The sequence below is a fragment of the Bactrocera dorsalis genome, chromosome 3 (genome assembly GCF_023373825.1).
Source record: "Bactrocera dorsalis isolate Fly_Bdor chromosome 3, ASM2337382v1, whole genome shotgun sequence".
NCBI lineage: Eukaryota > Metazoa > Arthropoda > Insecta > Diptera > Tephritidae > Bactrocera > Bactrocera dorsalis.
The window spans coordinates 166,431-183,496 of NC_064305.1; the positions used below are offsets into that span (position 1 = coordinate 166,431).

General features: G+C 41.5%; 1 protein-coding gene across 11 annotated transcripts in view; it reads left to right on the forward strand.

Moving 5' to 3' along the window:
- LOC105228109 (mitogen-activated protein kinase kinase kinase kinase 5) overlaps nt 1–17,066 on the forward strand; it is a 75,776-nt gene that overhangs the window by 37,347 nt on the left and 21,363 nt on the right. For all 11 annotated transcript variants that reach the window (XM_049453350.1, XM_011207748.4, XM_029550969.2 and 8 more), the window contains one exon: nt 12,981–13,401. In XM_049453350.1, the coding sequence (XP_049309307.1) occupies nt 12,981–13,401 (421 nt within the window). The remainder of the gene's footprint in view (nt 1–12,980; nt 13,402–17,066) is intronic.

Consider the following 17,066-nt stretch of genomic DNA (forward strand, 5'->3'; position numbering starts at 1 on the left):
CAATGTGAAAAGTTCCGTCAAGTTGAGTTGGCTTTTATGTTGGCCACTTCCGCACCAACGGTTCGTTGTCCATGTATACACTGCCAACCAATCGGTCTCCTTCCCTTTACTGGACATTTCCTATGGCTCATCGGTCTTTCTGCGTTTACCCTTTTAATTTACAGTCTTCCGAGGCTGCACCCCGTCACCTTCGTTGGCGCTTTGGCAAAGTTCATTCATTTTCCGCGGCAGTGTTTTATTATGCATTTCCTTAACTAATTTGTTTTTCTTGAGGGCTTCTCTTTCTTTTAACCGCTCTGCTCCCTTTGCTTCCGCACTTGGCTTGTCAGTGTTCTTTCTTGTTCTCTTACTTTTAATTTCTTCAGCCTTGAGGCAGCTGGCGTATTTGTACATGTCGTTGTCTTGTTGCTGTTGTTGATGTCATGGCTGCCAGGTGAAAATAATCTTCCACCTGATTGTTACCTTTGTTGCATCTCTCTCTCTCACTGGCGTTGCTATTCGCCTCTCGCTTGGCTCTTTTACCATATTCGCGTGCGTTTTATTTGTTTACTTCGGTCAAGTGAGGTACTTACGTTGGTTAGTTGGCATAATAATTGCACAAAAGTAGTTATAATGAAGGTAACGGCACATGCTGAGCACACAGACGTTATGCAAAAATGAAATAAACGCGCTGGGAAAGCAGGTCAGCTTGACGTCTTCTATATTTTGTCTAACGAACATAAGCTAAAGTCGTTGCGAAGAACTCTCATAAGTTCTTTTCCAAAATTGCTTCCCTTATAGCGAACTTTCATGATTGGTTTTCAGCAGTTTCTTCTTGCGGTTTGGTGCTGATTTTTGCTATTAAGAAAACTGATTTTCAGTCTTTAGAAAAATCATTGGAAATAGAGGTTCCCAAATGGATCATGCAGTGACCTTAAACAATTCTATATACCCCAGTTTCCGGTAATCATATTTTGCTCTTTAACCTGCTGCCGAATGTTTGTCCGGAAAGTAATAGGACTGAGTCGGTTTAAAAAAATTGATTGAATGATAAGAAAGGCGGTGTGAGCCGGGGCGTTGTCGTAGTGTAGCTTCCAATCGGCTGCGATGTCTTGTCGGACCCGATTGACCCTTCGTTTGAATCTCTTGAGGATTTCCACGTAAAACTTGGCGTTGGCGGTTTGTCCAGAAGGATTAAAATCATAGTGGACTCTACTGAATTCAGTCGGTGCGTGTAGGCTCCGAAGTACAGTCACGGCGGAAGACAAACAGTCCTATTACTTGCCGGACAATCCCTGTATATTAAATTTATACCATTAATAGAGTATACTAAGTTTGTTACGATGTTCGTAAGGCCTGGAAGGAAAAGAGCTGAACGGGTCATGTGCATCTGTCACGTCCCTCTAACTATATAAACGCGCATTAGTCCGACAGTTTGAGATATACTAGATCTGAAATTTAGCATGCGTTTTTTTTTCTTCCCAAAAAGATTATTACTTAAGGCGATAATGCAATCTCCAAAGAAATTATTTAGATCGAATTACTATAGCATACAGCAAACATAAAAACTGAACGATCGGAATTTAGTTAGTATTTGTGAAGGGTATTTTAGCTTCAACCAAGTAAAGTTAACGCTTTTCCTTGTTTTCTCTCTTTCTCTTTGTGAGTTGAATTATGTGAGACCGCGTAGCAGCTGTATTCTCCAGAGTTCTCATACATTTTTAATGATCCTCTTTTGACATAAAACTTGAATGTTCACCTCATAATGCCATTCGTGCCGTCAACTCAAGGAAGATTGTCCACAACGGCGCTGCACCCGTGCCATCACTAGCTTGCACAACTTCGCCATAAAGTCAAGCGCCCTCCCAAGTCTTCACTCAGTTAAATGCCAAATATAAAATAAGCATTTTGCCAAGCCACTGCTCACAAGCACACGCTCACCAACTACCAGCAGAATCGCATTGCCTTTGAACATTTTTTGATTGCATGACAGTGGAATTTTTATTGCATTTCAGCTACGTGAAAATATTGCAATATTAAATGCGAGACAGCGCTTCGGGTTGAGTGTTTTGTTAAGCAGTAGATTTAAAATTAAAGCTTCTCTCAAAATTAATTCGGTTTTAAACGCCACAAATATGTATGTTTTGCCACCCAGCGCCATTTTCCTTTAAACAGCACACTCATACAACATAAATTCCGGTACTTTGTCTAACCGTTCTTTTCATTCCTCCATTAACGTCGCAGGTTATCGCAACTCTTCGTTAAAGCCTCATAATACTTGTGGGTTATGGGGAATACTTGAGGTACGACAGCAGCTTGGTCGATGTTAAAAAGTAGCAACAAAAACACCTGATGTTACAGTTCGCCCAAAACAAAAAGCTTCGTTGTCAAAGTTCTAAAAAAGTACAGCAAATAAGATGAGCTTAGCATAATACACCCATTAACTGAAATTATCCTGAAAAAAGAGTGAAGATTAAACGCCTTATTAATTCACGCATTAGAAACCGAGCAACGCATAAGCGCACACGCATATTCTTACATGACTGTGCGCACATGTGTATATGTGTATGTGCGCTCTTTTTTGTTTCATGAGGCGTTCGATGGTTACAGAAGCGTCACCAATTTCATTTGAATGAGTCTGCGAGTGCTAACATGACACAGACAAAAGCCTGATATGAATTGTACAAAAGTGAGACACACTTACGGACATACACAAACAGTTATGAACCGAATCATTTATGCGGTGGGATTCAAATCCACGCGATCTGCTACATCAACACATATATTCTGCTTGTTATTGTATATGAGTCTGTGCCCCTGCAATCTCTGCGGTGTGTTAATGCCTCGCAATGGTAAGCAATCATGGGTCGCGAGTATGGAGTGCGGGTTCTTGACGCACAAGTCCGCGTGTACTCCGAATGCACTGACAAGTTTCTCACCTGCCGCGTCGAGTTAGTTTCTTTGAATTACACGCTTCGCTAGCGAAAAGTGTACATATGTATGTGTGTGCATGTAACATTTCCGTTCAGCACTTCCCTCTCTTGTTATCACTCCACACAACTGCCATGTGGTTCAGGCAAAGGTTGCTAATTATAAACTTTGCATTGTAGGGAAAATGTTCGAAGTATTTGCATTGAATTACAAACACACATTTGTACTTATATACATCCATACTTTACAGTATGCGCGTCCAGATATGCCGTTGCAATGTCTCGCATTATCAGGAAATATCGTGCTCACGAATAAGAAGTGCAGCAAGCCACTAAATGAACGGGAAGCTCAAGCCAAGCAAATACATTGTATAATTTCCAATTTTCTCATCGACTTTTGCAGTTCCTCCGCCGCGTGATTATTGCCACACAATGCGCTTAGGTAGAAAAGCTCGCACTATTTATTTGTAATAACGAAAGGCGAAAAAAATATTTATGGTTTTACTTTTCCGCCATGGTTTTTTACTGAACCAATCGTTATAATTCCTTAAAAACTTTCAAAATAGGCTCCTTCTGCGTCGATGTAGCGATTTCTAAGCATTGAAGGCTTCACGGAAAGCATTCTTCGAAATAGTCTTGAAAGCCGAGATGCATGCTGCTTGGATCCCCTCTGTCGTCTCAAAATTCTTGCCTCTCATCGGCCTTTTCAGGCAAGGAGACAAAAAAGTCAGGGGGCCACCTCTGGGCTGTAGGGCGACTGCGGAAGCACTGGAATGCCTAGCTGTTCACAAGAAAAGCGGTGTGAGCCGGGGCGTTGTCGTGATGCAACTTCCAATCGGCTGCGATGTCTTGTCGGACTCGATTGGCCCTTCGTTACTCAAAGGTCTATGTCGCAGATTTACCGAGTTTTACACAGAATTTAATTGCGAAAATGTTTGTCCTGGCTCTCGAGGTGCTCGGAAACAACTGACCAACCGCTCGACAGGAAAAAATCAGTCCTATTACTTTCCGTACAAACCCTGTATTTAACAAGTGTTACGAATTTATCACACAGAGCAGAGAGACGTGTTATTCAATCGATTGTTGTATGACGGAATGAGTCAAGCAAAAATGTACTCATGCGAGTATTCGGAGTCAAAGCATGCGTCCGTGAGCCACTTGTATGCACTGTTTGCTCGCGTGTACGAGTGTAGAAATAAGATCTTAAAGCTCATTGAATTTCGTACATAAGAACTGTTAAACGTAATGATTTGCAAGAAAATATAAATCTTTTCGCCACTTTATATTAATAAAGCAAAATGAAAAGCCAAATCATAAGAGACAAGGTGCCGTTGTTATAGCTGTTCAAGCATACGATTTCAAATGCTTCTTTGGCCCACCGGGTTTCAGTTCTGACTAACCGAAAAAAGTTTATGCCGACGCCTATATTTGTAGTAAGTAATCGTTTCGGATTTTTCGGAATTATGCAGCTTTCAAATCAGCTCGGAAGTGCTCGCCAAATAAATTCAAACTTTTGAATTGTTTAACCAGTAAAAAGCTTTGCAATGCTGTACACACACACACACACACACACGCAGTTAGTACTTGAGTGTTATACTTGGATCTCTAGCATGAATCCCTCAACCATCGCTTTTAATAACTCATATTTGTAAAGCGGCGGAGAAGTGTTCGCCGTCCAAAGTCGGAAGGAAGTGTAAATAATTTGGGATTTCTTTTATTTGCAATTCCTAACTTTTGTCGTCTGCAGCTTCTTCTCAAACTCGTCTCTCTTTTCGTCCTTTGAATCGATATGTGTGTGTATATATATAGTGCCGGTTTACCACGCCACTAACAGAGCGTCAGGGGCGTACAGACAACAAAATCTACAAACAGCCGAACTCATCTCAGAGGCGTTGAACGGCATTTCAAAAACAGAAACTTTTCGAAATTCACTTAAAATGTTAGCATGTGGCAGTTGAAGAGCGCTTTGAGCACACACTCTCACTCGTGCCCACATATGCATGTACATATGTCCACGTTTAGTGTTGTTGGTTGTTGGCGAAATGTGAAAATCCTTTAACTGTATACATTTAAAACGTTGTAGCAAACTTTTGAAATGCACTCACAAGCGCACACGCATACAAACAGCAACAACGGCGGGTGTACGACCCTCTGCGGCTGCTCATACTGCCCGCCCATCTTTTTTGAGTAATTGAAGGCCTTTGTTTTTTTTGTGTGCGTTGCTTTTGTTTTTGCTCACCATATTTATATTATTTTCTTTATGCACGTTGACTTTTTACTGGACCATCGTTAATTTGATTAATTTATAATTGGAAAATTTAATATTGCCCGCTGACTCTTAGTTCAATTAATTGCAAACATACGAGTGGTCAGGTGTATATGTGTGTGTGTGTTCCGTTAAGTCGGCGGGGAGGCAGAGAATTATCTGTGGCGAATCATGCGCATTGAGAAGTGTTGCTATTCAGACTCTTTTCGGATTAGTACTGGAGCTAGTTTGGCGCTTATCACTAAATACATGCTAATATGCAACAACAACAGACAATATTTCTAAGTACATTTAGTGCTCTTCTACCGAGTTGACAGCACTTGGTTAGATAAACTTTCGTGTCTGTTTCGGGAAACTCGACAGGCAAGATAATGCAAGGCCTATGACTGTCTGACGAGCTAGTAAGAATAGACAAACCTTCGATCTTTCAGTCAGTTGCTTATTATCATTTAAACCATTTTAGCTACTTATTACTCAACAATAGCCAAAGGACGCAATTGAAAATCCGTCGTGTAAATATCAACTTTCAAGTTAACCCGCATCTTGTTGCTGGATCCTCAGCGAATCATGAATATTTTTTAACACACCCTTAAAAAATCTCTGATTGCTTTTGCAGAATATGTATTGTTGAACCAAGCTAATCAGTAGACTGGTTAAGGTTTCCCTGCATTCGGCGTATTGCTCTTTTCGGCGCTGAGTTCTATGCAACCATATCTACACATACATACTTAGTTCATATGTTTGTTTATTTGCTTGTGTCTATTACAAACAATTGCACAATGACTTGCTTACCTGAGATTGCGTTAGACAGACGAACGCTTGCATGGCGCTGTTCAACGCAATAATAGCATAATTTCCGTGTCCCTGGCAATACAAAATTAATGGATCGCATTAAATTAATTAAATGCATTGTCATTTGGCGAGTGCAGCAATAAAACGGTCGTCGTAGCGGGTGGGAACGAAGTGTTGTCGGGGCGTGAAAGCACAAGTAAACTATTGTACGAATTCCCTACGGCCGACCCCTGTTGTAATTGAAACCGTGAGCTCTCAGAAAGAAGAGACCGTCAAACATACGTTCCCAATTTTGCACGAACAAACCACAATGTCCGTCACTTGATGTTGCTTCGAAAGAAAGCAGAAATTTTGCCAATATTTGAATAAAAAGTGTTGTTAAGGAAACCTTTGGACTTTCGCAAGTTTCTGTCGGCTTCGGCGTTCACTTGGCACCGCGCGGTTTAATTACATGCCTACATAGGCACGGTCATTCGCTGTACTACAATTGCCTACAATTTCTATTGTTGGAGAAGACGTCGCGGCTGGCAGAGTGACAGTCTGGATGTAGCAACTGCAGCACCGGTCTGGGTCAATGTCAATTTGAATTCATTTAGAATACAAATTGAATTTCGTGTCAGTGACAAGCAAAGCAATGTTTAAAGCGCACGCCAACAACGAAGATGTGTGGAATGAACGAAAATATAATGAAGACGTGCGAAACGTACATCACTGATATACAAGTATTAAGCGTCTGGCGAAAGAAATTTGTTTTGAGAGATACCACTGGGATCGAATTTTGATGTTCAAATGCCATGGAAAATTTAAATTTGTACACAATGGGGATTATGCACTTGGCTCTACATACGAGAATGCAGTATCCGTTCCCATGAACGTTGGGTACAAACGGAACGTTTCCGGAGCTTTATTTGGGTTAGATGAAGACAATCACTTTGCAATTTTTGGTGGTTTTTGCCGTTTCAGAAAAAACAGCGCCAAACTATGTAGAATAGCGTTGCCCCCAAATTGTTCAAGTAATCGTATATTGGCCCATCCTAATCCGTATGTTTTCGCAACAATACAGAAAAAGTTCGTATCTGGGTCCATCCGCATTACATCACAAAACGATTTCGAATACTCATCAGTAAGAATTATGAACTTCTTCCGACCGAGTGTAGTGGAGTTATAAACATTCAATCGTCGATTTCGCCAGATTTTTCTATGTGCAAGCAGAAATAAAAAGAAAATAGTAAAAAATAAGTCACACGTCTTGTGTGCAATGTACTGTAAATGCCCACACATGCAAGCTGCTCCTCACTCACTCACACACACACGCACACACGTTATCGTACGCATGGCATGGCTGTCGTTGTGACAGGTCATTTTTGCTGGTGGCAAATTTATTGTTAACCCAACGATAAATTGCAAAATATTTTCACATTGTGCAACGAGTGCTAGTTTTTTCGCACTTTTCATGTGTGAAGGAAGCTCCAACACACACACCCCCACCCATATATAGGCACAAACATTTGCGCTGAACACACGTTGCCCCGCCCGCCTTATGCAACACATATAGATGTGTGTGTGTGTGAGGCTGACTAAACGCTTGGGTTGGTCGGGAAACTGGGGGAGGGACAGGAAATAGCCAAACAGGGCAATTGGACATAGTACTTTTATCATTCGCTTTCACTTCCTTTTTGCTCGTATTTTGAAAAATTGTACAATATTTACACTAACTAGTTTGGCAATTTATCTCCGAGAACTGCACACACAGCAAAACTGCAAGCTGGCAACCAACAATACGGGAACAAAACAGCATCCCTTTATAGCGAGCGTACACATCAAGCTTGACACACACACACACACACAACCACACTCTTTTACATGAATATTAACAATAAAAAACGTCACGACTTGCTGCACCGAGCCAAATAACTGAAAGAAGACCATTAAAGAAAACACTTTATCATCATTATCTGCCCGAGGCAGGCGATAATAGAGAAAGCATTCTGAAGGATGTCCAAAAAAGTCCTTGCCCAGTTAGTTTGCCATTAAAATAGTATGGATAAGGTAAATAAGAAAGTTATACAAATTTTACGAAATGACTTAAGAGCGTTTGTCATTATTCGCCAAATCGAAAGACGTAAATAATAAATATGAAAGATCTACCTCTTAGTCCAAGTAAGGAAATAGTAAAATTAAAATTGTAGTGATTAAACCAATAGTTTTAAATGCTATAGTGGTACGATATTGGCGGTTCGGCCAAGTGAGCAACCTCTTGGTGTGAAAAAACCGGACAGACTTTGGCTTAACATGTTTTCTGATACATGAATATTCTTAAGGTTTTTGGATATATTTTTCCAACCATAGGTATTAACCCCTTTATAGTGAAAGCGTTAGAAATTTAAAAATAATCACGCTTTATTTGGGTATTTTGCGGGAAGAAAGGTACTGTCTTCTGCCTTATAAGCTCATCCTTTTATACTTTTGACACCAATAATCCGTATCTTCTGAGCGGATTCTCGCAACCAAAAGCTACTCTTGCAAAAAAAGAATTATAATGCATACTTAACAGTTAAGTAATTGGAAATTGCAAATGGAAGAATGTAAAAGTCGAGAAATTAAATATAATATGAGCTTGTTAACATATACATGTGCTTTACTCCTTGTTAGTGCCGTGTGCTGGGAAACAAAGGAAAATATTGACAGAAAATAGCAAGCAGAAAAGTAACAACAGCAACAAAGGGAGTGCTGTCCTGAGTGCCGTGGAATCGTGTTGCAAGTATGTAATTTACCGCAACTGACGAATATGCTGACAATCTCTGCACTCAGCAGCGCGAACTTGCGAACAGCCCCTTCCTCCTAAAGGGTGATTGCGCCATGTCATTACAGTGTGGTGGAAGAAGGCAAAAAGATATGAAAATAGACACATACACACGCACTTTGCTATAAAGCGGATACTCGTATAATCCAGTTTCTCATATTTCGCCAACAGCGGCAAAAATGCCGAGGAAATCTGCGAATGCACGCACATTTGCTGCGGAAGAAGTCTTGCGCAGGAAAGAATTTGAGATGATAACGAAAGAATTGCAGCACAATGCATTTAATGATTTGAGGATTTACAATGGATAAACTTATATAATGGTTAACATAAACGAAATCAAATACAATATATTTTTCAGCGCTTCTATATGCAGACACTTTTACCTAGTATAATGAAAACTATCCAACTTGGCACTAACATGATTATACCGGCCAGGGCGTTACTGATGACTCAAAGGTCGTTTTCGGTCCCAGTAGCATTCGCTTTGCAAAGACATTGATGTGCTTGAAATATGCATTCGTTTCCCACTTGCATAACCGGTGCGCCCCCAACACTCACTGACTCCGCGTCCTTCACATCCAATCCATGGTAGCCAATATATGTTCGGGTATCAGTACTGCGATTGGCAACGACGGTGATCTCATTGACCACATAATTCTCTTCTTGCCCGCTGACGCTGCGTCCGACAAACACCATCCGATTTGCATAACGCTCGCACTATCCGGTCTCCGGTTACCTGTCCCCACAGGATCACTTGCCCAATAACATGGAGCTTATTTACATACCTGCCTATGTGTGTGTGCCTGAGCTACTAACTATATATACTGATAGTTATCCCCACAATCTTGTTGGACGTAAATGTTGCATAACAGGTGGCGTCCCTTTGCTGGCACATCGTCGCATGCATTCGGTTGCTTACCGTTACGTGGAGTCTTCTGCACAGGTTACGCTTACTTACTGCAAACGAATATGCTGAGGTGTTGTCAATGAAATCGGTTTCACGGCTGACCAGTTGGCCCACCGCCGTTTCGATGAAATAATAGGTGGGTGTGGCATTTTGTGCACATGGCAGTGTGCTCTTTGCCTGGTAATCGGTTTTGGGTAATGTGGCTCATCATAGATTTCTGCCTACCACTGCTAAATAATATTGTCTGATGTTATCGAACGATTGATTTTGGTACAGCCATTAAGGAAACAAGCAAAAATTTTGCGGTTGTAAAATACAAAAGCCGAAGCTCTGCGCCCATTTACGAACCAATGTAGTTTGATTACAAAAGCTCCCATCGCCTTCGATCCCTCGCGTTTGACACGAACACATTTATATTGTAAGCAAACAGGTTCATAATTATGCGGAACCTTTCCATCGGCTCCGGCTTTGCTGTTCTTCAGACGGGTAAATGATATTCGAACTTTTTCATGGTCGAGCAATGGAACGTCCGCTCCATCGCCATCGAATAGAGAATTGGGTTCGTCTTCTCCTGGCGTTATACTCTCACTACCATTCAGCAGGCTGGATGGCCTCCATAATTTTAGTATGCCAAATATGCCTTCTTTGCCCATCCTGGCGTTAAAATCGCCAAAATCTATAATCCCCAACGATCCGATTGAACAAAACTCTAACTGCACTTCGGTTTATTAAAGCAAATCCGACAGGTGTCACTGGCGCTCGCCAGTTTTGGTTTTATCACAAACAAAAGTCGATTCCAACAAGATGGTGAACTAATCTGCCGTCGTTAACAGTATTACCAGCAGCAATTACGTGTGAACTCAGCTTAACAAACAAATGAATATTTTTATTTCAGGAGCAGGAAAGAACTGTAAAAATTTCGACAGTTAAATGCTCATTCCAATTTCATTGCCTTTTCTACATAAAAAAAAAATCAAAAATACCAACGAAAAAGAATAGTTCAGATGTGCAGGCTTTAGCATTTTATGGCAGCATTAAAAGAAAAGCGTGATTGTTTTGGCTTGAGTGCCTTCCACCTGTTACCTCCACAGCGTCCCCGCCCCCAATTATTCCGTTGTATTTGGAACTTTGCTGAAAATTGAGAACGCAAACAGGCGAACTGGCAAACAGACAAGCAGTCAAATCGATTTGAAGAAAAACATTAAAAAAAAAACTAATAAAACAAGTTAATAGCATCTCACTCAGCTTTCAAGTTGCTGGAGCTCACAAACCGCACGCATTGCGAATGCAAAATGCAAAAGATTGATTTCGATGAACTGCATTTTGAGCGAAATAAATGCATTCGATTGTGAATCTAACGAAATTGCAGCAAAATGCAAATTGAAAAACCCACTGACCTGTAAACATGACAAATACGACTGCGATCCTTATCCAACAGCAGCAGCGACAACAACCACCCACTGCCAAATCGCAACCGCAAAGTTGCAACCGCCCTCTTTCGAGCGCCTTCACCCACCCACTCGTCGCACCGCCAGCTGGAGCCCCCCTCTTTCGAGGTAGTTGGGTGAACGGGCCGCTGGAGCTTCATAACTGATCGCTGCATGCTTTGCTCATTTGCTGGCAAATGCAAGCTGCGTTTGAATAGAGTGTCCTGCGCAAGCACCCGACAGCAGTTGAGCAGTATCCTTTCGGTGCATCTCATTGCACTTGTTTGCCTTTTACACTGGCGGCTTTTGTTTTTGTTGAACATTTGAGTAGTGACTTACGTTAAGATGTGGTGTAAGCTGCTTTCCAGCTATCAACTGCGGCATTGAATTCATCAAATCCCACACGGCAGAAAATTCGGTGCTGCTTTGTAAAGCGAATCACTCAATTCTGCCATGGGCGGTGAAGTAGGACCCACAAATTGGTCAGCAGTCAGCTGTTCATTTGAACTTCAGCAGTAACGGTAACTGTGGTTGATTCGTTTATAAAGCAACTCTGAAGGAAGTTCTCCTTTCACATTGCGTAAACAAACTCATCTTTCCCACCTAAAAGTATGCATAGACATTTTAGAAAATAACTTCTAAATCATCACCAGGTATCACATATAATATTTACCGGCGCTTAAAAGGAAGTTATTTGCTTCCGGTTATACTAAACCTTATTATTTAAATATACATTTATTTCTTAATTTTCGATGGTCGATCCATCCACACTCCACCTTGCTAATTCAAAATTGTTCAAACAGCTTTCGCTTTCTTGACTTAAATATTATTTAAATTTATTTCCAACCCATTAGTTTTGTCATTTTTGGTCGCACTTTTCCCTACGGGAACGCACGCTGCCGCCAAGGTACGAGTATCAGTCGCGATTTTGATACGACCGAGTCAAATAGCCAACAGAATGGCATTTAATGGATTTACTTAAACTTCAACTATCTCCAAGTAAAGTGCAATCAACGAAACTAACTGCTCACTGCTTTCGTGCCATTCATTTTTCCATCGCTGGCGCTGCTAAATTCAATTCAACTTTCAATCCGCCCCCCGCCAAAGCGTTCACGTCGATTGCTTTTTAACCAAGTTTTGCATTTCTATTTGCGACAAAGAAAAGTGGAAGCAGCGGCGTCGCAGCAGCGGCAGAGGGAGCGCCAAGTGCAGCAGCGAAATTTATTGAAAATTCAAATATTTGCATGCACATAAAAAGGCAGCAGCCAAGCGCGTTGAGTGAGCGGAGTGAGGTTGCGACAGGCGAAGTGTAAAGTGTTGCGCGCTGGTAGAAGACACACGGAAGAGAAGCGCAAAAAGTGTGCATAAACTTTTCTACTCATTGTATGTGCGAGCGAGTATGCGTGTGCGTGCGTGTTCTTATGTACCTGCGCTTGTGTTAGTGGCATAATAATAAAATGTAAATCATTTGTTTTTAGTTCCTTCCGCTTAACCACTTTCGCCTAGCACTTATTATTATGCGCCAAGTGAAAGCGAAAAGAATTGAAAATTTATTGGCAAACCCATCAACTGCTCGATAATGCAGTATCCAGCCCCCGCCAGCCTGCTTAGTCATACCGCAACGCGCCCTGCAACTCTTTTCCAATCAAGCGTGTAAATGGCAATCTTGCCACCTTTTGCACTCGCTTCACAATGTTATTCTTCAATAGAGAGAGTGTTTGCCCAACACCAATTGGCACTTTATCGTGTTTGAAAAATCATTTGAATAATAATAAGCTCAATTTGCATTCATTAATGGCGGCATTTACCGCTGCGTTGATGTAGTATTTACTTCCATCATTTCTTAATTTCTGCTTTTGTTCTCTCTTTGGCACAGGCGAAGCGCATACAGAGCAATGAATTGGCCGCAATCAAAGTCATCAAACTCGAGCCCACCGACGACATACAGATCATCCAGCAGGAGATTATTATGATGCGCGATTGTCGACACAAAAATATCATCACATACTATGGTTCGTACCTGCGGCGCGACAAGTTGTGGATCTGTATGGAGTACTGCGGTGGCGGTAGCCTGCAGGACATCTACCAGGTGACGGGACCACTTACCGAACAACAAATCGCCTACATGTGCCGTGAAACATTGAAAGGACTCGAGTACCTGCATACGATGGGCAAGATGCATCGTGACATCAAGGGCGCCAATATACTTCTGACCGAACAGGGGGACGTCAAGTTGGCCGATTTCGGAGTGTCCGCGCAGATTACCGCCACGATCAATAAGCGGAAGAGCTTTATCGGTGAGTTTAAAACTGTTCGTAAGATCTTTATGTATAAAAAGTACGTGTCACTTTGTTTGTCCGCGATGTACTCCTAAACTACTGAACCGATTTTAGCAAAATTTAGCACACTGTGTCCGGTTTGAACCTTTGAAGATAGGATAGAGCGTTTCATGAAGAAAAATGAATTTGTACGTAGTTTATGGAGGTTGCCTACATTTAGGCACCCAGTTCGGAATCCATTAGGTTATTAGCTGATTCGCTGTTCTTTGTTTAAATTTAGGTTGCTCTTTTTCAAGCAAAAGTTGTGAAAAAATTTCAAACGTCCTTTATGAAAAGTTCGTTAAGAAAATTCTAGAAACTTCATCCGACCAATAATTGAGCGAAATTGGCACGCATACCAATGCAAATGGTTATGTGTGCGTTTTGCATGTCGCAGCGAATGGCGCTCCACAGCAGAGCGAGAAAATAGCAGAACTTTTAATAATAAGCTCGTAAAAATATTAAGCGCAGTTGATGAGGATAGGCAAACGACTTGCAGCTAAAGAAAGTTCTTATTAAAAAAGCTTACAACGAGACATTTAATTTCTTCAAGCTCCGACAACAAGGCAGCCTTATGTAAGCGTGCCTAATGGCAACTGAAAGGAGAAGGCAAACAAAAGCAACGAAGTAGGCGAACATAAAGCGAACGAACGGGCGAATACTCGGTTAGAAAAATTGACCATTGTTTCTTTCTGTGCTTCACTGAATCATACAAGATTTTCGAAAGTAGGGTAAAAATTCAAAATAGAAACAGAAAAAACGAGTCGAAATGTCATGCGACGCCCACACTCAAATTACACCCCCCGCCCGAGGCCGCCACGAAAATGTCTCTGCGCTTACTACTTCCTCGATTGGTCAACGTCTATTGTGGTTTCCTCTATCGCCTTGCTTCTTCTGGCATTTCTCGGTTGCTGTATAGGATTTGCTCTACATTCTTCCATGCTTCGCTGCTATCGCTGCCGCAGCCACCGTCGCAGTCGCTGCTGGTATTGTTGTCATTACTATTTGCTTGTTTACGACTGGCTTCTTTGTTGTCCTACACATGTAGGACCAGCATATGTGAGGTGTGTGTGTCTGTGTACTCGGTCTCCTAGTCCCGCAGCCTTCCGTGCGCGGAAAGAAGATGTTTCAAGAGTAGTTGGTGTTAGCTGAGCTGCCTCCTTCCTTAAATGGGCTTAGCATGTTTTCAAGGCTTGTTTGCAGCTCAACTACGCTCCCTATTAGTTTCCTCTTCCCCCATTGTGTGTTTTTGATTGTTCGTTTTTTTTTGTAATCTGTTTGCTTGTACTAAATTGAAAAGAATGCGGCTTCTTCGCTTCGATGGCATTTTTATGTAATTTGCTCATGGCCTGGTCCTTCCCTGTGGTTGTGTGTCGTTGATTTCATTTAAATTTCATTATTCCAGTTTTTAATTTTTTATTCGCTTTCTCCTAATAGTTTTTTCAATTACGAAAAGAATAAGAATATATACATATATTTGTCAAAAAGAAAATCGAATATTTCGGCTAACAACAGCTTTGACTTCGTCGGCACTTCCAACCAGTTCTATTTTGTTGATTTTGTGGTTTACATAAATTCTGCAGGCTGTTTTAAGCCGTCCAGCTCTGTGCCTTTCGTGCATCCTTTACTTTCCTAACCTTAAAATTAATTATTTTCTAACTGTATCCTGTTGTCGTGCCAGTTTATTCAGTTTAATGCTTAATTGTTAGTTCTTGTATTATTTTGTTTGCTTCGACTCCTCTCCAGGTCTACGTTTCATCAACGTCATCACAACTTGCCGAAAATGGTGTTTGAAAAATTAGCACTTTCCCAAATATTAATGAATGTATACGCGTGTCTTTTCGTTTAATCGGCTCGTCTGTTAGAAAGTAGCTTTACTTTGATTACACTGCGAGAAATTAGCGGTCATAATAATAATACCTTGTTGTGCTCTCTCGCCAAAAGTGGTTCGCTGGACTCTATGAAACCATAGTTAAGCTAATAATGTTTCTTCTTCAAGTCTAACGCTTGGCCTATGGATCTCCAATGAGCTTGGCAGGCGCTGGTCAACAACTAGAACATGTGGGACTGCGATATCCTTCTGGCCTGAAGTGCAGCCAGATCCTTCTCCAGTTGATCCCTCCAACGGAGTGGAGGTCTTCCTTGTCCTCTGCTTCCACCGGCCGGTACTAAAACGAAAAGATTCAAAGCTACATATTCCATCCGGACAGCATGACCTAGCCAGCGCAGCCGCTGTCCCTTTTTTCGCTAATCTATGTCAATGCCATGTAACCCCTTAACCTAACCTTATTCATTAAGATCACGAAAACTCCTGATTTAAGTTAATATATAGAAGAGCTCTCAGGAAAAAAATGTCAGCCGGAAATGCATTATTCTTCCACACCAGTTAGCTTCGTCTACATATGCGACAGTTATTCTTATCAACCGAGCCATTTATCAAAAATAAATTAGCGACCGAATTGCAGTTCTCCTTAGACAACAACGTTGTCTTTAGACAATTGTGTGCTGCCCTTAAATCGTTTATGAAATCGAAAACACGTCATTACTGCCTCGATTGCAATTTAATCACTTTGTAATTTAATATGGAAGTGAGAATTCGCACTTTTCAGTGGAGAACAAGTACTTATATATGTATATATGTGTGTGGGCAGAGTGGCCAGAGTTAGTTGATAGCTCGGCTAGATGTAAGGTGTGGATCGGTGGAGTGACATGCTGTTGATTAAATCAATTAATTTTAAAGCGCATATGTTCCATTTTATAGCGCAGCGTCATGAGGCGGCGACAAGCGAATGTTGTGGGAGAATGTACATGAACGTGTGTTCTGTGTTTGTTCGGATATTTACTTTGTATTTGTGACACACTGTAATGGAGTGTTGATATACCTTTACGCTCGATTTTATGTGCATCTTTGCCTTCATAGCAGAGATGCAGTGTCCATGCAGTTTTTATTGCGTTTGCTCTTCGCTATATCTTCTTCAGTGGTTTGCTGGGAGAACTGGCGGCCCATGCTTTAACCTCTTGCTGCTACTTATGCGCTATTTTGACGCTGTTTATCGCGCTTCATTTTGTTATCTGCCACCTCGCTGGGTCGCTTTACCCTTCCGCTCGCTGCTTTCTAGCAATTTTCATGCGCTCCATTAAAATGTCAATCAACAGAAGTTGTCCACTGAAAAGAGAAATAAACAAATGGAACAAAACTAACAAATAAATATGGTCAACACTGCTGCAGCGCGCGCGGCTATGTGTGAACGGTGCACCGCAGCGGCCATCATTGGTCAACCGAAAGGCTGCTGGATAAAGCGTTTCATTTAATTATCGCTGTTATCCTTTCACTGTCATCGAATTGTGGATTTCATTATTTTCGAATGCCGGTCATGAAATAAATTCGAAATTGTTGACTTAAACCAGCAACAAAAGCAGCAATTCCAACGCGGAGCTGCAGCAGCTGTCGATGGTGGCGATGGCGCGGTGAAAGCACGTGGAGGGAAAAATGATTGTAGAGGCAGGAGTGTAGCGCAAATCTATTGAATATTGACCACGCTATTTACCCAAATTATCACAGCCATTTTCATTTGTCCAGCAACGGTGTTTGCTATTGTTGTTGTCCCGCACTGACTTGCTCATCGCGATTGATTGCGTTATTT